The 23,510-nt window shown below is 43.6% G+C and overlaps 1 protein-coding gene across 1 annotated transcript in view; it reads left to right on the top strand.

Moving 5' to 3' along the window:
- IRAK2 (interleukin 1 receptor associated kinase 2) overlaps window positions 1-23,510 on the top strand; it is a 48,001-nt gene that overhangs the window by 12,104 nt on the left and 12,387 nt on the right. The window contains exons 3-9 of the mRNA XM_011370568.2: window positions 9,759-9,890; window positions 15,680-15,771; window positions 17,292-17,486; window positions 17,570-17,634; window positions 19,897-20,011; window positions 21,672-21,781; window positions 23,256-23,451. Coding sequence (XP_011368870.1) covers window positions 9,759-9,890; window positions 15,680-15,771; window positions 17,292-17,486; window positions 17,570-17,634; window positions 19,897-20,011; window positions 21,672-21,781; window positions 23,256-23,451 — 905 coding nt within the window. The remainder of the gene's footprint in view (window positions 1-9,758; window positions 9,891-15,679; window positions 15,772-17,291; window positions 17,487-17,569; window positions 17,635-19,896; window positions 20,012-21,671; window positions 21,782-23,255; window positions 23,452-23,510) is intronic.

The following is a 23,510-nucleotide window of genomic DNA, read 5'->3' as shown; positions in this document are numbered from 1 at the left end:
CTTCTGAGTGTCACAGGTGATGTTTTACCAACTTTTTTGCTTTGATATGTGAAGAATAATCAGCTTTCTGGCCTGTGATATCTGGATCCTTGCTTCCTGGAGCTTTACTGTTGGGTACCAATTCTGTATTAGTTATTATATTTATTTGGCTGCTACAAGAAAGGCCAGTAACAACAGCTTAATCTAAAAGAAGGTTTCTTTCAATTAGTAGTGTGCATGTTGACAATCCAAGGCTGATATGGTGGATTTATAGTGTCAGGGATTCAGGCTTTTTCTATTATTCTGCTGTTCTTAACATGTACGAGGCTTCCTCTTGTGGTTTGAGATACTTGCTCCTGTTCCTACGGCCAATTCCATATTCCAGTCAGCCGGAAGGGGAGACCACTTTCCTTTCCTTTTAAGGGTACAATCTGGAAGATGCACTTATCACTTCACTAAATTCTGTTTGCTAGAATTTAGTCACATGGACATGTTTAGCTGCAAAGGAGTCCAGGAAGTGTAGTTTTTAGCCAGGCAGCCATATGTCTAGCTGAAACTTCCAGAATTTAGAAAGACAGAGAATAGATACTCTCTACTACATTAGAACTTTCTCTGAATACTGTGCATATATTGTTATGTTTATACTTACTAACTTAAATATTATCCACCAACTTTGTAGAAGAAGTTTGGCTTATATACACCTCCCTTTCCACATCCTTCCATACATCCATTTCACAATTTTTAGTTCTTTTATAGATTGCTTTTACAACTTTTAATGACTATCCTTAGATTTCTAGTTCTTTTTCCATCAGCTCTAGGCAGTGCCTTTTGATGCTCCACTCAGATGAAGGTGTTCGTTCCTTGTGAGGTGACACTCTCCCTCTTTTTCCATATAGGGAGTTAGATACACAGAGCTGGACGAGAGACTCAATAAAGAACTAAAGAAATATTTATCAAGTACCTGCTATGTGTTAGGCACTGGGGACATAGCAATGAAAATACAAACAAGGTCCTAGACCTCAAGGAGCTTGAAGTCTAGTGTGGGAGACAAATATTAACAGGATGATTACACAGAGATGCATAACCAACTGCAGCGTGAGTGCTCAAAGGAGAAGTGTAGTTAGGTTGGGCAGATAGGTAGGAGAGGGGAAGAGAGGAAGATTTGAGCTCATCAAAGGAAGCTGTTCCAAGGAAGTGAAACTGGAACCTCCATTCGAAGAATGAGTGGGCCAACTGAAGTAAGGGACCACATAGGCATTTCTAGACAGAGGGGACACCATGTGTAAAGGCCTGGTAGTGGGAAGGAGCATAGTTTGAGGACCCAAAGAGAGGCCATGGAGGCCTCAGCTAGAGGACAGTGGGAGTGTGAGGGGCTGAGACTGGGAGGAGGGCAGGGTCAGGCCACCCAAGGCTGCACAGGACGTGGTCAAGAGTTTGCTTTCACTGGGAATGGAGGGAAGATTTTGGAGCGCTTGTACCTGGGAAGTAGCCTACTCTTTTGGCTGCTGTGTGGAATGGGGTAGGGGCCTAGGTATTTCCAGGTATCAGCTGATTAGGAAAGCAAGAAGCTTCTGAAATTTGAAGAGATTTGATAGGTGACCAAAATTTATATTCCCATCTGCCACTACTATCCTTCTGGGAGTCTCGACTTTCTCAATTTTGTGTAGTCTCTTCTTGGTTATGCAATTTTGATAATTTCTAACTTTTGGGTTGGCATCTCATACAAAGTCATTTCCTTCCTGGAGCTGGGCTTTTATTCGGTGGGGGAATTTTTGGCTGCTGCCTTAAATGAAACAGAAGAGAATGAAGTCTCTCTTCTGAAAAGGCCGAGCTGTTGTAACGCCAGGCAGGGCTCATGTGTTTGCACTCTTGGAAGGTTTCCCAGCATCCTCCCCTTTCCAACCACCAAGGAACAACAAAACATGGGTAGATATCAGACTGTAGGGTCACTGGAAACTTGCCACTGGAGGTGGCACTGTGTTGGGGCAAGACTCGCTAGATCGAGTCAGTGTATTTGGGTTCTACTTAGAACCTGTATTTAGCACCTAAATATGTGCCAGACAAGCATCTTATCTCATAAATCTTGTATCGCTGTTTTATAGATGAGGAGACTGAGGCTCAGAGATTAAGTAATGTACTTAAAGCCCAAAGCTACATACGAGTAAGTCATGGGCCAGGATGGGAGCTCAGATCCGCTTAACCTACTAGAGTAGGTCACTAGGTGGCATCAAGTCTCACTTCCGCCCTCTGAAAAATAGGTATAATTTCCCTGTGTACTTTTTTTGTAAGCTAGAAAGCTTCAAAATATAAGAGATGATGAATATTTTTTTTTCTAAGTTATTACTGTGTGGCCCAGGACAGGTCACCTGATTTTCCTTCCACACATTAGTTATTCCATTGGAAAAAAATGAGGCTTCAATCATTATGGGTTTCTAGGGAGTAGTGTGAGAATGAACAGAGGGTTATGTGCAGTGCATCTAAACCAGTCCTCAATTTTTTAGAGGGAGGGTAAAAGCTGGAGGGAAAGGAACTGTTATTTATTGAACTCCTGTACTGTGCTAAGCTGTTGTAACTAGGCTCCTCTGGGTTCCAAGTTTTAGATGCATGTTGAGATTATCCATTAATCACGATAGGCCAGGTTATGTTGCAGTTATAGCTAACAAAACTCTGAAATCTCACTGTTCAACACAACAAAGATTGATTTCTCAAAGTCCAGCCTACCTCCTATGTTTTCGTTGCTGGATGTGTCATCTAGAACACACAGTTTCCAAGGTCACTGTGGGAGAAGAAGAGAAAGGTGGAAGAGGCTCACTATCACTTAATTGCTTTGTCCAGAAGTGGTGATAGCATTTCCACTTAAAGTCCATTGTCCGGAACCAGTCACATGGCCTCAGCCTAAGTGCAAGGGAGGCTAGGGTACAAGAGGGAGCAAATGACTATAAGGTTCTACCTAACTCTGGTCTATGAGGTCTAACCCCTGCCCAGCATGTTCACCTTATCTCTGCCACTTTCCCCTCATTCATTCAACTTAGCCACCAGAGTCATCTTTCATTCAAGGAGATACATCAAACTGTTTTCTGCCTCAGGACCTTCGCATATGCTATTTCCTCGCCTTAGAATGCTGGTCCTTCCCCATCTCCCTTGCATTCTTCCCATAACTAATCCTTCTCATCTTTTGGGTTTTTGCTTAAGTGGTACCTACTCACAGAAGCTTTCCCTTCAAGTTTGTTTTCTGTATAGAATTCATCTAAGTTTGTAATTAGATATCTCTTATTTAGCTAGCTTAATGTCAGGATCATGTCAGTTTTGATAATAGGTGGCATCCTTTGTCTCTAACACAATGGATGAATGAATGAGGAAGGATGAGTCATTTTAGCAGCTGTTGGAGTACAGCTCCAATGGAGAACCAGAGAGAGTGATTAGGAAAACAGGTCATGTCCTCAGATTTGTCTAATTTCATGCCTAGCTTGAATTGGGAATTTTGAATGGGGTGTGCCTGTGTGTGTGTGGGGAGGGTGGGGGTGGACTTCAGATGCCCAAGAGAATTGAACCCAGAGTTTAGGAGAGAAAGGAAAAGAGAGGGCCCAGAGAGTTAGGTGTAGCCATTGAGCACCAGGGTTCTTTTAGTTATGACTGAATCACTTTCATTTGTTCCGGAAGGAATCCATTTCAGCCACCCGAGTCAGCTGAAAAATAAAAACAAATCTATAAATATTACATCACTATTTAACTTGAGGGCTGTGAAGGGTGGGTATGTGGGGATTCCCAGAGTGTGCTCATGGAGGAAAGACTTTTTCAGCAGCTAGAGTCCCCTCTGCTCAAGTATGTGGTTTCTGGATTTGCCACTGTGTTAAATGTTCCTGGCAGCCAGGGAGGGAATCAAAGGCCCCTCTGTCAAGGGCCCAGCATGCATGAGCCTTTCAATTGAAGGAAGTGGGGCATAAATAAAATATAAATCATCCTTCTAGGTACTACTTTATTGAGGTATAAAGCAGAGATAGCAATTGGACCTTTTCTCTTGGCTGTTATCTGAACTAAAGAGGCCACACATAAGGGAAAGCACTTAGGACAAAGCCTGACCTAGAGTTAGGGATGATGATAATAATAATAGTAAATAATACTAATAGTTTATAACTTTCGAGCGCTTCCTTATTTCATCCTCATGACAACTCTCTGAGCTGGGAGTATAGTCCCTCGTCTCATTTGCCAGGTAAGACTTAGAAAGGTTACCTTGCCAGTGAGCCTGACTATGACATGCATAACTGGTTGGAAGCATGCTAGAGTGCTGTTGAGTTCATTTGGCTGCATGGCATAAGTGACTCATGCTCCTTAGAGAGGTGGGACATCCTGAAAATACAAAGCAGAGAGGAAAAGAAGTCAGGCCTAGGTAGCAGTGTTACCTGCAGTGAACTGCAAAAGGGGTACAGAGAAATGCTTCTGCTCCCCCATCTTTGTCCCTTGGTGCCTGAAACTCAACCCTGATCACTCTGGGTTAAGCCAGTAATTCTCATCCTTACCTAAGGAACTTTCAAAAACATCTAGACTCTAATTTCATTGGTTTGAGAATCTATATGTCAACCTGTCAGCCACCAAAGCTGTTACTTTGATCACTGGCACCCCTCCCTATCCCTGGGGGTCCCAGCAGGGAGAAGGACCCCAAGCTGCCTGTCTTCCCGTGTGTGTGACAAGGCTGGCTACTTTGGTGCCGGCAGCCAGAAGCAAGTGCCACCTCTCCTCAAGCCAGTCTCCTGTATTATGCTGCCCCATGGCCACTGTGTCTTTTGAGAGCATGTCCCTGCCCACCAAAAGTCAGTTTCTATTAGAGGGTTTAAAGTGTTGAAAATAGTCATCCACCCCAAATGCTTCCTTCAGAGACCCCAAGTTGGGATCAAAGGTTCTTATTCTGGGCCTTTTGGGCAGGGAGAGAGGACTGAAGACAGAGGATGACCATTTGTACAATTTGCGCCCTGGCCTTCAGCCAGCTGCTTTACATATCTTGTCCCACTGAGTCCTGTAATAGTCCTATATTTTATAATTATTCTGACTCCACAGAAGATACAAATGATGCACAGAGGGATAGGAAATTTGCCCTTGGACACAGCTAGGAATTTTAGAGGCTGGATATGGAAACGGAAGCTTTCCCACACTTATTCTTGGTTCTATTCTTTGATCACAATTTATATTTTTGGATTTCATGATACTGCAGAATAATTTGAAGTGCAGAATTTTTTGAGACTATAATCCCAGGGGAAAAAGAGTGTTATTGTTCTGGAGACTGCTTCTATGCATCAGTCATAGTAATGATATTTCCTGCCCTGCCTTGACTGACAGGAAATTCAAATGAGGTTTGAAGGTTGTCACCACCTTTTCTCATAAACACTTTGGCCTCCTTTGCCCTGTCCTGCCCTCAATGTTCTATTTTTATTTCCATGGCACTCTGATGTATCAGCCTGATAGAGTGACTGTTATATCTGTTCAGCTATCAGAGACCAGGTTTCCAGGCAGGAAGTGCTGAGAAGCCAGTTTCTCCCTCTTCCGGTTTTGATAGTAGGAAAAGAGGCAAGAAAAGGCCTGCTCTGTGCCTTCCAACTCAAATCTGGCATCAGCAACTCAAGAGTAGAAACGAAGATGTTTAAACATCTTCTTTACTGTCTGTATCTGAAAGACGTCTGAAAACCCACAGTAGCTAAGACGGGGGTTTCACAGGAAACAGAAACTTCTCATCGGGTTGTCACTGTGGCCCTGACATGGGGCTCTGTCAGCTGAGCTCTGTGGCTGGGTGTGGCCCTTGAAGTGTGAATAGGTAGGAGGGTGGATGTCAGCTCAAAAGATGCTGACAGACTCAACCATAGGCTGTACCCCTGCCAGTGACAGTTCTCCCCACCCACTCCCATGTGCTTGCACATGACCTACGGCACCCGCTGTAGGCCACTGCATGTCACTAAGAAAGAAGAAAAATAAAGAATTAGACTTTCCTTAGATGAAGCCTTTTATAGTCTTCATCTAATGAGGAAACTGAGGCTCAGCTGGGCCTCAGACAAGAGTAAGGTTCTTCTTCTTCTGGGGCTATAGGCAGTGTGGGGGTGCAGGTAGAATCTGTAGGAAGCCAATGCATCTGGGAATAGCTCCTACTGTCGTGGCCTGGCTTTGCAGGAAATGGCAGTCTGGGGTTCCCTTCGCCAGCAGACCTGGCCAGCCCAGTGCAAGGGGAGCTAAGGCCAAAGCTGTGCTGGCCTCACACAGAGGAGCCATCTTTGCCCTTTTGCCTCATATACAGATGTCAAGATGATGCTACTGATGTAGCCTTTCAGGAACATGGGATCCCACCCCAGGCGGTTTGTGGGGGAAGGGTGCCAGGAAAGAGGCCATCTTGGGTCAGAGGGAGGAGGGCAGGGAAGATGAGGACTCTGAGTGGCATAGGGTGGCTCCTGCCTCTGGGGGCAGGGGCACAGTATTCATGTCTGTGTATAACCTGGGAGCATATGGCTTTGTTCCGGATCTGCTCATGAATCAGCATTCGTTGCCAGCGATGGTTCTCTATTGTCATTTTGTACAAGGGACTGTGTCCTCTCTCCCTGCCTGTGGAAGGTAGCACTGTTACATAAGTCAAAGATGTGTGATTCCATGAGTCCTGCCTGTAGGGCTGCTGTTGAGGAAGAACCGACTTTTAGGCTCCCAGTTTTGGCCAGAAGGGCCTCGGCCTGATGGGAGTTGGGGTGGGGTAGTGTGGTCCATGGGCTGACCTTCTGAGGTGCCTGAGGACCGCAGGTGGGGAGAAATGAAATGTGTGTTCTCCGAGGACCATGCTGTAGGGCGTGCATTCTTTCCACAGTCCTGTCTCCCCACCGTGGTTATGGAAAGGTACCCTACTGTCCTGCCTCAATGCCCCTTTCTTCCGCTTTCTCCCTTGGATGGGTCTCCTAACCTCCCTGAGTCTCAGTTTTCTTTCTTGCTGAATACCAAGTACACGTCTTAGTTGGTGGCTAACACCAGAAGTGAGCTGGATCTGAATCTAGTGATCACTTGCTTATTAATCTAGGCTAGATGCATTTCCCAGGGCAAATGGCTCCTTACTTTAATTGAGAAGATTCAGATCTGGTCATTAGTTTAGTTAGCTTGCTTACTGATTTTTTTCTTAAGAAACATATTTTACTATGGAATGAATGCGTGATCACTGTTGAAAAATTCTATGATGTGAATAAACTGAAAAACAACACCCCCCAAACCCACAATATAAAAACATGATAATCACACCACCCAGAAATAACCACTATTAACAAATCCTTCAGGCTCTTTTTCTCTTCATATATAGATGTCTTCTATACTTTTATACATATTTTATAAAAAACTGGTAACATATAAATCCTTTTTTGTCACTCAATGATATATTAACACCTTTTCTTATGAATGGATATACACATAACATTTTTTTAGTTACTATTAAAGTGTAAAAAAAAAAAAAGCACACAAGTTAAAAAATTTAAATGAGTAGTCAAATTCACAGAGACAGAAGGTAGAATGGTGATTGCCAGGGGCCGGGGAGAGGGTGAATGGCTAGTTCTTGTTTAATGGGGACAGAGTTTCAATTTGAGACCATGGAAAAAACCTCTGGAGGTGAGTGGTGGTGATGGTTGTACAACGATGTGAATGTATTTAATACTACTGAACTGGGCACTTAAAAATGGTTAAGATGGTAAATTTTATGTTGTGTATTTTACCATAATTAAAAAATATATATAATAAAACTAAAAAAGAAAGTGTAAACAATTCAGTCTTGTTAAATGAAAATGAAAACTCCCACCCTATTCTTTTCATACTCAATATGTGGGCTATGAAGACATAACCAATATTTTAAAAACAGAGCAACAATAATGAAGTTCCTGTGTTTTGAGCTAAGCAGTTTATACGTGCCGTTTCCCTTAGTTCTCATGAAAGTAGTCCAGAGTAAACACAGCTGGGAAGTGATGGCGCTGGTTTCTACTCCAGAGCCTGAACCCTAAACAGCTAAGCTCTGCTACCTCTTTTATGAGATAGTTTTATTTAAAAGAATAATATATCAGTGACAGTAAAGGAAAGTCACCTATTATCCCCCATTCAGGCTTCTTGTTAGTTTTGTCCATTCCTTCTAGCCTTTCTTCACAAGTTGCCTCCCTGTCTTCCTGCTTTTCTGCAGGCAGGGCCCAGAGGCAGTGCCATCAGCAGAGGGGAGTGGGGTTTGGAGGGGGGGTGGTGATTATGGTGGTGTTTGAGTAATTCTGCCCTAGCCAGATGGGAGGGGACAGTGAAACCAGCCCCGGGTTTTGGGGACAAATCATTTTGCCCCTGGGAGCCTCAATGTGCTCAAAAATAAAATGCAGATAATTGTTAACTGCTAGAGATTGTTGAGAAAATCAAATAAATCTGTGTGGTGCTGTACAAGTGTGGTGCCATGCATTTAGGCATTATTAATATTGTTCTAGACCCAAAGCTTGGGTTTGAAGAGGTTGGCCTCAAGGTAATGATCAGTTTTGTTTAGAAAGAGATGTAGTTTACCTGTTGGAATGAATGCTACTGGGGACTCAAAGGCTGGACATGGTTTGCCCCAGCCCCACCTGAGCATGTGTGAGAGTTAGCAAGTCGGAGGCTTTCCCTGGGACTTCGGTGGCCCTATTTTTTCAGTTCTCAAATATTGGTCCACCCTAAACCACCAGAGGGTGAAAGGCCTTGAATACAGGGCTGTAGAATTTGGATTTGATCTGGGAGGCAATGTGGAGCTATAAGGAGTCCTGTGAAGAATGTGCTGTGTATCCAGACAATGGGAAGTCATAAAGGCTTTAAGCAGGGAAACGATGAGGTTTGATCTGTATTTTAGTAAGATGGCCTAGGGAGGGACCTGGAGGCCCTTTGAGCTGGAGGCAGCAGCCAGCCGGGAGAGATGAGATCAGGGCCGTGGTGAAGGAAGCTCCTTCACAAAGAGCAGGCTCTGAGAAGCTGGGTGGAAGCCAGTGTAGACACACCCTTGCAGCACCTTTGGGCATTCCCAAATTTATGGAAAGGGGAAGTAATTACTCATGAAGGCAGTTGACTTCTACCCAGGCTCCTTCGGCCAGTCTTGCCTGCTCAGGCCTGTGATCGTGGAGAAGCCACTTAACCTGCTCACACCTTAGTTTTCTTATCAGGGATGAAATGCAAAGTTCTTATGAGGATTTGATGCAAAGCTTGGCCTGGGCCTGGCACAGCTGGCACTCATTTGACATAGCTGCTATTTTCAGAATTCCTATCTATAAAACAGGGATTCTGTTTCCAGTGCTTGTAGAGGGGGAAGCTGCAGGACTGCCAGAACTTTTATATTTAGGAGCACAGCTAGAGACTTAGCAGGATGGATATCTTTAACTTCTCCACGTGTTCAGGGAAATGTATAGTTTATAGAGCCCTTTCATGTCTTTTTTCTCATATACCCCCTCCCAATAGCCTATTAGGTAGGCAAGCAGATATTATCATTATCATCAGCTCTATTTTATAGGTGCAGATACAGGTGCCAAGAAGAAAAGTGACTTGTCCAAGGTCACATAGCTAGTAGGCTAAGAAGCCAGGTATATCTGCCTCAGAATGTCAGAGCTGGACCGATCACAGGAGATTATTATGCGCAACCACTACATCTTACAGATGGGGAGCCCGAAGCCCAAAGAGGGGCACACTGCAAATTCAAAGCAGAGTCCAGACTAGAACCCAGGTCTCTGACTTCTAGACCCAGCCTCTGGATAGTTACCCCACTTCATCTTTCTTTCCATTTGTTTCAGGGAAACCGGTTCCTGAAATAAAGTCTTCCAGCCCTGATTTCCCAGATGCCTTGAAACCAGCTTCTGTAAGAAACACCAACGATGAACAGAAAATGGGGCAGCCTGTGAGGCCAGCTGCCTTTCAGGGCCCAGGTATTTTTAATTAAATTTCATTTTTTTTTGTTTAAAGGAAATTTATTTAAGAAAATGATTTAACTAAGGATATTCAGCTCAGCATGTAATAGTAAAAAATTAGAAACAATTGTAGGGATGATAAAATTGATGCCAGTAGGTCATAACAATAATACTGATAACATAATAATACTTTTAACATCTTATTAACATAAGAATACTGTTAACAATGATAGAAACATACTTACAATGTATTGAGTTAAAAAGTAAAAAAAGTCAGATAACAAAACAATATATACTATTTTTTTGCCGTTTAATTAATTAATTAATTAATTTCATTTTTTAGTGTGATTTTTTATTATAAATCTTGGAGTTAAGCATGTTTGTTTACATTGTATTGAGTTAAAAAGTAAAAAAAGTCAGATAACAAAACAATATATACTATTTTTTCGCCGTTTAATTAATTAATTAATTAATTTCATTTTTTAGTGTGATTTTTATTATAAATCTTGGAGTTAAGCATGTTTGTTTACATTTTAAGGCATCTCAATTTTGTATGTACTATTTTAACATAAATTTGGTTTATTTTTTACCATTTTAATAGAAAGCAATAACTGAGTAAATGAAGGCTTTCTCTGTGCCAGACACTGTTCTAAGCACTTCAGAGATGTTGACTTATTTAATACTTAGTTAGCTGTTTGAGTTAAGTATTGTGATTATCCCCGTTCCACAGATGAGGAAACTAAAGCACGAGATCATATGCACCGGGCCCAGGCTTTTTGCCTGTGGTTTCTCAAGTCCCCATTACTGGCTGGCAACACATGCCTTCTGTGGGCTGGGAGCCTGATGACCTTTCTGTCAGCTCTCCACAGGCTGGTGGCCTGTGTAGGGCCTCGCCCTCAGCCATGCAGTGGAGTACTGAGGGGTGCTGCTTGTCCCCCATCTTCTTCCTCTTCTCCAGTCACAGACTTGCTGTTTTGTTCTATGGCATGTGAAACACCAAGAGGGAATGTGTTTTGCTCAAGGTCACATGAGTAGGAAGTAGCATCTGAGCAGTATAATCTGAACAGTTATGTTTTTATCCCTTGCACTCACTGCTATTCCAAAGCCTTAAAGATCACTTCAGATTTGTCCTGATCCCCTTTTGCCCAGGAAAAGGCTTGGGGACAGTTTGTCAAATTATAGAAGGACTCAGCCAGTGGATGACTTCCCTGAGGGGGATTGCCACTTGCTCACATCTCCATTTTCATCACCTTTCCCCTGGAGCCCAGCCTTCCTTTCGCTCTCCTGCAGCCTCCTGAGCAGCGAGCCAAAGATCCCAAATCCATGAAACCTCAGTTTATTAGTGTGGATCGTAAAGATAAGGTCAGCATGGGCTGAGAGGAGCACGTACAGGCTTTTGCATTAGACAGACCTTTATTTGAATCCCAACTCTGCCACTTTCTAACAGAATTACTTAATGTTTCTGTGCCTCAGTTTCTGCATCTATAAAATGGGCATAACAAAACCTACGTCATCATGTTGTGGTAAGGAATCATACACCTCACCATGTAAGTGCTCATTAAATGTTAGTTGATGTTAGGAATGTTCCAGACACCCCAGATAGGTTGAGTCTGGAAAATTAATTCTAGCCAAGGAATCTGAATTATTTCCTGCAACTAAAGACAAAAAATGTGGAGGACTTTGATCAGCGATTAAAGATAAGGGGAAATAGTCCTAAAGCAAATATGATACTAGTTGATGATCAACGGGAAACAGAGTAATAAAATAGGGAAATTCTGGGGACATGCTGGTCAGGATGGAAGCAAATATGATACTAGTTGATGATCAACGGGAAACAGAGTAATAAAATAGGGAAATTCTAGGATCGTGCTGGTCAGGGTTACAGGTGTAGCAACTTCTTCTGATGTTCGTTATCTAGGAGACTGCAAAAACAAGCATCATGTGTTTCTGCTAGCCTTTGTACCGTTTACTTTCTTGAATGGCCCTTGAAAGCATATGTGCCCTGGTGGGTCGAGATAATAAATACAATCTGTAGATAGAGACAGGAAGTTGATTGTCTATCTTTGCCCAAACTGAAAATAAGAAAGTAATCATTAATTTCATCAAATGACCCAAAGTCTTTCTTCTCTCAGGAAAACCCCAAGCTTCCATTGGGCCCCAAAGTTCAAGCTGATTATCTTGTAGGAGTGGGGAATGCAGAGGCAGCGGTGGCTGGGGAGGGCACAGACAGGTGCTTGTGTGCAGGAGACACTGGGCCAGGAGTTTGTGGCCAGTACCTCATGAATCACCCTGACAACCGGGGAGCCAGGGGTCCTTGTTGTCCCCTTTGATATTTGGGGAAAGATGCATGACCTGCCAGAGCTTCCTGGTAGAATGAGTGGTGAGGCCAGGATTCTGCTCAGGTGGGTTGCCTAGAGCCCACACAGCAACCTGTGTATATACTGACCCTCTCACATTAGGTGGGGAGGAAGTGGGGGAGAGATGTGGAGGAGGGAATTACGTCAGTAAACGAGCCACAGATAGGTTCTGAGCACCTCATTAAACAGATTCTCAAAGCTAGAATTCAAATAAAAGGGCTCCGAGCAGCTAAAATAACTATCACAAAGCCTTAGCTATAGGAGAGGCCATTGTGTGGTCAGTCAGAATCTATTTCCTCTTATTCCACATGGAGTTTATCAGCCTTGGTACTCCATATGTACCAGAGAGGGGTGCATCTTTGTGCTTTATAACTGTCATCTCTTTTATCTGGACAAGAACTCTATAAGGAATGGAATATTGTTGTTCTTTTTGCATTTGAGAAAGCTAAAGAATGAAGCACAACTCACCCAAGGTCAAATCTTTAGTAATGATGGAGCCAGGACTTGAGCCCAGTTATGTCTGATAAACAGAAAGGAGACTGGGAGGCTGCAGAGGCAGACCCACTGCCAGCCACCAGGCAGTGTACAGAAAACCCCAGTTGAGATATAGCACCCACCACTGCGTGTTCTATACTCAGGCACACAATGCAACACAGCAGGATGAAATTCTGCTTGGGAATGCAGACATTCTAGGATTTCTAAAGGAGATGTTTTGGAAATTACATTTATGTAGCCAAGTGTTACCCTGACTCAGTCCTTCCATGAGCATGCAAAACAAGGCCTAATTCTTATCTGATGTGTCAGCCTTTTGGTAGTGGCCCAAACTTCATTTCTTTCTATTTTATTTGATTTTTTTTTACAAAACCGCAGGGATAGACTCAGCCACTCCTTTAACTAGTAGACCTCACTGATCCTCCCAACCCAAGGGACTTGGTATAGCCCCCAGAGTGAACTCCAGGCATGAAGCCAGATCAGAAAATCCTGGCTCTGTGAGACCATTAGTGACCCTGGAGTCACTGGGCAAAGGGAGAGGACAAGGGACCATGTGCACAGCCCTACTGTGAAGTCAAGGATAAGGCAGCACTCGAAGAAAGAAGCAGGAGGAAGATGGAGTTAGCTTGGAGCAGTGGTTCTTAGAGTGTGGTACATGAGAACATGGGTATTAGAAAAATATATATCATATGCACAAAAAACTAGGGATTTCAAGGCTAGATGCATACTACATGAATTAAAGTGGATTGAAAGGAAAACATCAAGTAACTCATAGTGAGACAGCACAGAGACATGGCCAACATCTTGGAGATGGATGAATATGACTGCAGTTTGGGGGACACAGGCCAAGGGTACTGGGTTGAGGCCAAGAGAATGCTTCATTGCAGGAGCAGCAGTGTCAGTGTGGTCCTGTACTCCAGGTCACCCGAGAAGCGAAGCGAAAGCCAAGGTTAACATGCAAGGATTTTCACAGGACAAGTGCCTGAGAGAAAGTGGGGAGGGAGCTGGGCAAGGCTGGGGGAGCTTTTGGGCCGGGAAGGAAGGAGAGGGTGTGGGAAGGTCGGCTGGAAGTGTCCTGCCTGCCTGCCTGCCTGCTTGCTGTCTAAGGCAGGCTCAGGAGGTGGTGTCCTTGGAGAGACCAGAGTCACCATCAGAGGCCTGGGTCTCCCCTTAGCCTCTCCTCTGCACTCAGTCACTGGGGAGAGCAGCCTGTGGGAGGCATGGCCCAGGTGCAGATGTGGGGATGGATCTGAGTGAGCAGTAGGGCTCTCTCTGTCAGGTATGCTGCCAGCAGCTGGTTTGCAGCTCATTCCTGGTTTTATTTTATTTTTCATTCTGGATTTTTTAAATAATTTATTTGTTTGCCAAAGGTTTACTTCCAGTGTCTGGGCTATAGCTTTTACCCCAAAGCTCAATTTACAGTTATAGTGCACTGATGGACTGAGTGGGTGTATGTGCACCTGTGTGTGTGTGTATTTTTAGTACCCCATTCTGGAGTTCACTGGTGAGTGGCCAGTGAGTGAAACTTCATTTGTATTTGCAGTGTGGGTTTGCAAACACGGTACCTTCTCAAGTGTAGTTCTTTCAAATATAGCCATTGCTGGAAAATGTGAAAAATCAAAAACTTCAGAAGCTGTGGCAGACGCAGGGAGAGAGGCTTAGGGTGGCCCTCCTGTTGGGCTCCGTGGAAGATGGAAGAGCCTCAGGCTTTGTATCAGGTGAGTTTTATTTCATCAGCTGCCTAGGTTAATAGTTTAGCAAGGCTGATTCTAGTTTCACCCTGGTACTGTTTTCGTCCTTCTGAATTATTGTTTTGATGGCCAAAGTTCCAGATTAATCACTCCTTTCCTGATGTCATAAACCAGGTGAATTTGACCAGCAACCCTGGGGTCAAGGCCAAGTTCCCTTGGAAGGGCCAGTCCTCAGTTACTCAGGGGCCTCAATTTTACCATCTATAACGAGTAGATGATAATGGTCCTATCTTCTAGGATTGTTGTGAGGGTTAAATCACTTAACACAGTGAAGTGTTTAGAACTGTCCTTGGCATGATGTCAATGTTTGCTCATTAAGTGTGCTTGGAATGTTTAATGCACGCCTGGGTTTTCCCACTGTCATACCTCTGCTTAGGCCCATTCCACTGCCTGGTGTCCTCCTACCTCATATCCACTTGTTAGAAACATTTCTCCATCTTTCAAGGCCAGGTCAAATGCTCCTTCTTCTGTGAAACCCTCCACGATCTCTCAACCTACTATGGCTGGCCTCTCCTGCCTCTGACCTTTGAGGCCGGTTATTGCCATTCCTACCATGGTGGAGGTTTCTGGAAGGCAGGGGTCCATAGCTATTTTCCTCTGAGTTCTTTTCTGCTTCTTGCGAGGGAGGTGGGGCAGTATAGGGGTTAGATGTTACACAGATGACATTCCCTTTGGAAGCTGGCTCTGCCACTTTACTGTGTGGCCCTGGGCAAGTGGCCACCTGCAGTGCCTCCATTTCTCCACTGGCTAAATGAGGATCATTTAATAGCAGGGATCATTTATAGCAGGGGTCCCCAATCCCCGGTCTGTGGCTTGTTGGGACCTGGGCCACACAGCAGGAAGTGAGTGGGCAGTGAGTGAAGCTTCATCTGTATTTGCAGCTGCTCCCCAGCACTAGCATCACCACCTCAGGTCCACTTCAGATCATCAGGCATTAGATTCTCATAGGAGCACTGGTCCCAGGTGCCAAAGAGGTTGGAAGCCACTGATTTATAGGACCAACTAGTGGGGCTGTCATAAGGATTCATTTAGGTAAAGGCATGAGAGTGTGTAGGCTGGCACCTGGGGGTGTCAGGAAATGGCAGCTGTCATTACAGACAAGTGTTTGTATAGTGAATTAGAGATTGGCTTGGCCTGGGGACCAACAGAGACTCCTCCCGCCTTCCTCCAGCGGGCCACTTACTGACACACAGTCTCTCCTTTCCAGGGCCAGTTCCAGCCAGAACTAACCTTCTGCCTCCTCCTGAAAATGCCCCTCCTTCTTTAAAAACCAGCCTTCCTGTTTCATCTGATTCAAAGGTAAATCTTCCACTCACAAGCCATATCCCCAGCTCAATATCCTCAACTCATGGCGCTCTCTCAAAACTGCAACACATTTATTCCCTGAGACCAGTTTGGGGGTTAGGGCTGGGGTGAGGGGAAGAAAGGAGACCCATTGAATTACTCAGAGCCACTAAGGCTGTAAGTACTGGCCATCAGTACATCTGGGGCTGGGCATTGGTGGGATGGGGGGTGCAGGGGTTGGTGCACTTTAGTGAATATATGTTTTTAATGAGCTTTTCCATTATTTGTGTTTAAATGAGAGCTGATAATTGGCATCTTCCTCCTCCCAAAGTAAATTGATTACAGTTGTTATTTGCTTGCAAATCACCTCTCCTCCAACCTTTTCAATCCCAAATATGTCTGAGTTATTCTGAATTTTCAATGAGTTGGGCCACATATGACTTTTGTGGGTCTTAGGCATTTGAGCCCTCATGGGTCCTTTCTTTCATTAAAAAAATTAAAATTAATATTTGATAATTGCTTTGATATAAAGATGCATATAATTCAAGATAGAGTAAAAATTAAAATATTTTCTTTGACTCTAAAAATTCATTTTTGTTCTTCTGATTTTAAAAGAAATTAAAAAGATTTCGTAGGTCCCTAAAAGTTTTGTGGCAGGGTGCCTGGTGAAGAAGCCAGCTCTGCGTAGGTCTGATTAATGAAGCTCTTCCATAAAGAAGACTGTTAGTCATTCTCAAAGATGGTTTAATAACTTGGGAGAATGATCATGGTATAATGTTAAGTGAAAATACCAGATATCAAAACTATGTGTTTGTCATGGTTTCAGTTTGTTAAATAAATCTTTATATATCTAGTTGGCATGAAACACACTAAACTTTAATAGCCGTTAAGTGGATAATGAGATCAAGGGTCCCCACCAATTATCTAAAACTGTTTATAAGAGCATATATAACTTTTTTAAAAATTAAGTTTAATTACACCTATTTTTAAGAAGAAAAGTTATTGAAGCAGAGCTGCTTTTCATAGGCTTACACATGCAAGCAGTCTCCAAAGCTCTGATTACAGAATTATGTTTGGTTATATGACCCTGTAACTTGCTTCCCAGCTTGTGTACTATGCGTAGGACCAAGGGCACCAACTTGGCCATTGACCAGCTAGCTGTGTGATCTCACCTCAGCTCTTTGATCCCCTTGGTGCTCACCTTCGTAAACTAAAAAAAAAAAAAAAAAAAAAGCAAACACCAACCATTTGCTGAGAATAGTCACATTTTAGTTAATCTTCAGAATTACGCTCCAGGGTGCAGTAGTTATCTTCATTTTTGTTGATGAGGAAATTAAGGTTCAGAGAGGTTAAGTAACTTGCCCAGGGTCATAGAGCAAGTTGAGGAGGAGCTGGGGGTTAAGCTGGCCCTATTCCTGTCCTTTTTACCATTCTTCCTCACTGGAAAAGATGATCCCCTGAACCCCTTAAGCTCTGGTGTTATTTTTCCATATTAATTCAATATTAATGTCTGTCTCTTCTCTCTGAACCCCCAGGATTTCAGCACCTCCATTCCTAAGCAGGAAACACTGCTAAGCCTGGCCGGAGATAGGCTTTTCTGGAGTGAGGCAGATGTGGTTCAGGCAACTGACAACTTCAACCAAACCCACAAAATCAGTGAGGGGACCTTTGCTGACATCTACAGAGGGCAAGGGCAGGGCACACCAATCATCATCAAAAAGCTCAGAGAGGTGAGCACTTCTTGGTTTCTGATAGGGGATGGAGGCTGCACAGGTGAGGCTGGATTTTTATGTTTCTGTGTCTTTTCCCACAGATGGCCTGTTCAGGTCCAAGATCAATCGAAAAATTCTTCCAGGCAGAGATACAAATTTGTCATAGGTAAGCCTCCCCTTTGGAGAATACTTCGTTTAATAATGATGACAGCTAACACTTAGAGCTTCCTGTATGGCAGACATGTTTTAAGAACTCTGTATGTATAAACTCATTTAATCCTCACGAGAACCCTGTAATGTAGTTACTATTACCACATTTTACAAATGGACAAATTGAGGCACAGAGAGGTTAAGTGTGTCGTCCAAAATCACAAGGCTGGTAAGTGATAGAGCCAGAATCTGAACCTAGATTGGTCTGGCTCCACAGCCTATTCTTTTTCTATGTAGCAACTATATACATAGATTAGAATTATAAAAGAACCTTGGTTCACTTGGCTCAACTCCTTTCCTCCTGGGGGAAAAGAAATCTTTCTATCCCATTTTTCTTTTTTTCTATCCTGTTTTTTGAGATAGGCAGAGACATACAGATTCCAACTCTAAGGGCAAATCCATCTTAAAATCCTAGTGCTCTAGATCAGTATCTGGCAAATGATGATCCACGGGTTAAATTTGGCCCTGCCTGTGTTTGTATGACCTGAGAGCTAAGAATGGTTTGAAAAAAATATAAAGAATATTTCATGACCCATGACATAAGAAATTCCAATTTTAGTGTCCATAATAAAGTTTTGTTGGAACATAGCCATGCTCATTTATTTCTGTATCATCGGTGGCTGCTTTTGTATGCTAGTGTGCAGTCGAGTAATTGCAACAGAGACCATCTGGCCTACAAAGTCTAAAATATTTACTATTTGACTTTTTACAGAGAAATTTTGCTGACCTCTGGTCTTGAGCAATAAAGGCCTTCAAAAGTCATCCTCAAACCTTATTTTACAGATAGGATAACAGGCTGGAGAAGTGAAGTTAGCCTCTCTGTCACAGAACTAGGTGGGGACTGGGAAAGAAAAAAGAGGAAGGACTATATGGTCCTGGCTCTGCCATCATTGACTGAAGAATCTAACAAATGCATATTGGGCACCTGTCATGTGCTTGATACCAGCTGTCATTCAGCTTTGGCAAGTTACCGAGTTTTCTTTGCCAATGAGCCTCCTTGGGCAAGTAATACGTGATAATTGTAGAGTATTTTAAGAAATAAAGAAAATTATAAATAAGAGAATAGAAGTCACCTATTTTCCATTGTACCTACACACTACTACTGTATTAATATTTTGATATATTTTCTTTCATCTTTATTCATACATGTGTATGAATGTACACACTTATACACACATACTTATATACACATGCACACACACACATTTAATGGAAACTGGAAGTCTGTTCTACCTTGGCATAGTGCCTTCCTGGGGTCAGCAGTCACTCCTTCATTCATGGATTTGGCAAATGTGAATTGTCAAGGCATTACCTGACTCTAGAGAGTACAGAATGTGAAGAAGTCACAGCTCCGACTTGGGGAAGTTTATAGTCCAGTGGGGAGAGTGAAGTGTAAATAACTCTAATGAATGTACAAAGTGTGAAGTAAGATGGCCTGGGGTGAGTAGAGGAGGGCAGAAGCTTCAGGCAGGCAGCTTTACAGTAGTCCTGGGGAAAGTCCATCAGAGTCTGACCCAAGGCAGCCCAGGGCGGGATGAAAGGAACCTTTTGAAAGCTATTTATGATAGTGAATGGTGACTAATTAGATGGGAGATGTAAGGAAGTTTCTAGGAAATTGGATGGATGGTGGTATCCTTTGCTGAAATAATAAGTATGGGTGGGGAAGCTGGTTTGGGACTTGTTGAGTCTAGGCTGTTTAGAGCATTGGGGCTGGAGATAAGAGATTTGGGAGATACTTCGAAGAGCAGCTAAAAAGACAAGATGACGAGCCTAGCCTGGGAGAGTCAGGTTTCAGAGAGAGAGGCAAAGGAGGAGAGTCTTGGTAAAAAAAAGTCCAAGAAAGAGTGGTCAGAAAGGTAGGAGGAGAGTCAGGAGGGACCGGTGACTTAGAACCCAGTGGAAGAGGATTTTGGGGAAGAACTCCGGTCCTGGGAGTCAAAGACCTGCAATCTGATCCTGGCTTGCTAGTTATAACCTTAAGTAAATTCCTTAATCTCTATGCTTTTGTTTCCAGAAGATGGGGTGGTTAAGGTGTTGTATCTGCAGAGCAGTGAGATAGGATAAGTTCAAACAACTTGACTTCCAGGCAGTTTTCATTTTGCTACCATTGTGCTGGGCCCTTAGGGTGGTAGAGAAGGGTGGGAGGTGAGGAAGTGGAGCAGCCTTTGATTACTCTTTCTGTCTGACTCCTCACCCCTGCACTGACGCCTGTTTTCAGATGCTGCCACCCCAACGTCTTACCTCTGCTGGGCTTCTGCTCTGGAAAACAGTTCTACAGCTTGATTCATCCCTTCATGGCAAATGGTTCTTTACAAGACAGACTCTGGGATCAGGTAAGGGGCTGGGTCATGGTCAGAGAACATGACCCGGCAGTACCCAATTAGAGAATCAAGGGTTAGGGACTTATATTAGTCCAGAGGGGAGAGGGGCTATCCAGAGAGGCCCTTCCAGAAGAGAGGTTGGGAAGATGGCAAAGTAGGCAAATGCTGTACTGGCCTCCTATGACCACATTAAAATTTCAACTAAATTATAAAACAATCAGCCTGGGGAATCGTGTGAAGGCTAGATGAACAGAAGGCTTACAACTAAGGATATAAAGAAGAAGCCATGTCGAGACTGGTGGCTCAAAAAGAAAAAGAGAAGTTAGGCAGATAGATAAGATCTGGCTAAACATCTTCAGGAATAAACCTACAAAAATTTTATTTGACAAGAGGCATTTCATTTAAGTCAAGAGCAAGCCAAAGGTATTCCAGAGCACTAATTTACTGAACATTGTTCTAGAGGTGCTAGCCAATGCAATAGGACAAGAAAAAGAACTAAGGGATACCAAGTATGAAAAAGTAGAGGCACAATTTTATTTAAAAATGCTATTCTTAAATATACCTATTTGTTTGGGTACTTATGGAATATATATTATGGAAAGAAGCAAGAAACTGCTGCCTTGGGTACCTCTGGGGAGGAAAACTAGATAGCTGTGGCATAGGATGGGAGGGAAACTGACTACATGTCCTTTTGTACCTTTTATATATTATACCGCGTGAGTATAACATTAAAATTATAATTTTTATAATAAACCTTCTTCCCATAAAATCCTCAGAGGGAAAAGTTATTCCACCACAATTATTGCTTCCTTTGGCAGGGATTAGACAAAGCAGTTATTCGTTTAGCTTTGCTGAGCTCTCACTGTGTGCAAGACGCTATGATAAGAGCTTTACACATGTCTCCTCTACAACCCAAGAGGTTTTCTCCATTTTCCAAAAGAAGAGTCTCTGGCACAGAGAGGCAAAGTGATTTGCCCTGAGGAACACACCAGACAAGTAGTTTTAACTGGGTTAATGTGGCTCTAGATTCCAGAGTTTTTGAGAAGAAATCTATTAGCAGGGTCAGTTTTTAGAGGATGTGAAACCTAAGACATGACTTTAAAAATAAATGGTGATTTAGCCTGGAGAGTCAGTCCTAGAACAACAGTAGCAGGCACCTGGGGTGAGGTGGGTAACTAGCCCGTCCCACAATCCCCATCAGCCCTTGTGAAGTCTCCCCAAGTGTGTAAGGCCCACATGCCTGGTGTGCCAATACACGCTCCCTAGCTCCTCTCCCAACGAGCCCCTCCTAGAGAAAAATTCTAGAGCTGCTGCTGTAATAATCATGATAAAAATAGCTGCTATTTATTGAGCACCTGCTGTATGGCAGGTACTATGCTAGGGGTATACCATACACTCCTTTGAACCCTTACAACTTTAAAGCATAAGGATTGAACATTTCCATTTTACATCTGAAGAAACCGAGGCTCAGAGATGTTGAACATTTTTTCCAAAGTCATGCAGCTTGTGCTCTGTGATGACTGTGCATGTATCTCAGTATCATGCTCCTAAATATCCTGCCAGTAAACCACGCTGGGCAAGCCTTATTGCAGAGGACATGAAGAGCTGGAGGAGAGACAGGAGCCCAGCACCCTGCCATTGAGACTTTAAAAAGTCCTCTTCTCTCTCTTAGGGTGGCTCAGACCCACTCCCCTGGCCCCAGCGCATCAGCATCTTCTCAGGACTGCTTCGTGCCGTGGAGCACCTTCATGGCCTGGAGATCATCCACAGCAACATCAAGAGGTGAGGGAGATGGGCTGGACCCTGCCGAAGTCTCAGGCTGCAGCGATGAGACAGTATACATTCCTGGGTCCCCTTCCTCTCCCTCTATTTCTGTTTGCCTTTCTCTCCCCACCTCATCTCCCTTGGGTCTCTCTTTCTTTTGTATACCCTCAAAATCAGTGTTTCTGAGTTGTGTCTGTGACTGCTGTCTCAGCATGAACTGCCTACCTGTCACCGCATTTGTCTTTCTCGGTTGGTGTTTTCCCAACAAGCACCCAGCCAGCTTGTCTGCACCTGGTCACTGAAGTTTGGACCATGTCTGCCAAGACCCCTTAGGATTTTGAGCTCCGTGCTTAGGGTCTTCCCGGAGACCTGCCTCCCACCCCTCCCCCATGCTTGTGTACCTGTTGGTGAAAGCAACTTGAGTCAGGAAGGTTTCCTGCTGGTTAGCGTGTACCCCAGTATCTCAGTATCATGCTCCTAAATATCCAAGCACAAGAGATCCCCATCTGGGGACTGGCAGCATGGGGAGAGATTCCAGAAGATACCAGAGAGTTTGGCAAAACTAAGCTTGAAAACATAGAACTCACACTTCCCTAAAGTCCTCTCTCCATTTGGCAAGGGGAAGCTCTTTCCTCTTTTCTCTCCATTCATTCTTATTTGGTTGCACAAACAACTGTAATAGCAAGAAAGGAAGTGAAAGAATGAGAGGTCATCTTGGCTCATAGCCCTGACTCATAAGCTGCCCCCTATTTTTCTGTTTCTCTTTTCGGCTCCCACACAGAAGTCTTAGCTCTAAGGTAGCATGGTTATCTGCTTATAAATTCATATTCTTTTTTCCCATTTAAACATGGTAAATATTTCCCCACATTGCATGTCATTATTTTTGATAACTTCTTAGTAGTCTTCCATTTCAGGGATTGCCCATAATTTACTTACCCACTCCTAATAGTAGACATTAGAACTGGTGTCTACTTTAAAAGCTACTGTTAGGGGTTAGTTCTTCACTAAATATTTTTACACATGTAGCTTAGTTTTTTGTCCCTCCACCCCCCCACCCCACTTTGGGGTACTTTCTGAGAGTTCACTCCCATGGTTTAGTTGACTGAATCCAAGAATATTTTTATTGTTTATTCCCCACAACATGGGCAGGTTCAGTCACAAAGAGTATTGGCATTTAGACTTGAGTCAGCTGAGCCAGAGCTTGGCATTGAAACAGCTTAGGAAGGACTTGGCCAGCTGAGATTGAACAGGGTGGACATCTGTGGGGATCAGGATGGCTGCAACTCTTTGGCCACACCAAATGCCATTTCTGAAGCAGCAGGATTAATCTTAGCTCCATCAACATTTGCTGATGGGAGTAGGCACCCCTTTCAGGACTGGCTCAGAGACTCCATATTGAGAGTCTTCAGTGATTCACTTGCTGGGGCCAACAGTGCTCACTGCTAAGGGTCTTGTCCAGCCCAAAATGAGAGCTCTTCTTTCTTTTCCACAGCTCCAATGTTTTGCTAGACCAAAACTTCACCCCCATGCTGGCCCATCCAATGGCTCACCTGTGTCCTCTCAATAGAAGGTCAAAATACACCATGATGAAGACCCACCTTTTCCAGGCCTCAGCTGCATATCTGCCAGAAGATTTCATCAGGGTGGGGCAGCTGACAAAGCGAGTGGACATCTTCAGCTGTGGAATAGTAAGAGCTTCCTTCAAAGTGAAGACTTTGGCCTTCACTCATTTGTCCTTTCCATGGCT

Source organism: Pteropus vampyrus, unplaced genomic scaffold (genome assembly GCF_000151845.1).
Source record: "Pteropus vampyrus isolate Shadow unplaced genomic scaffold, Pvam_2.0 Scaffold171, whole genome shotgun sequence".
NCBI lineage: Eukaryota > Metazoa > Chordata > Mammalia > Chiroptera > Pteropodidae > Pteropus > Pteropus vampyrus.
Note: the sequence above shows the minus strand (reverse complement) of the source record. Positions and strands in the feature narration are given on the sequence as shown.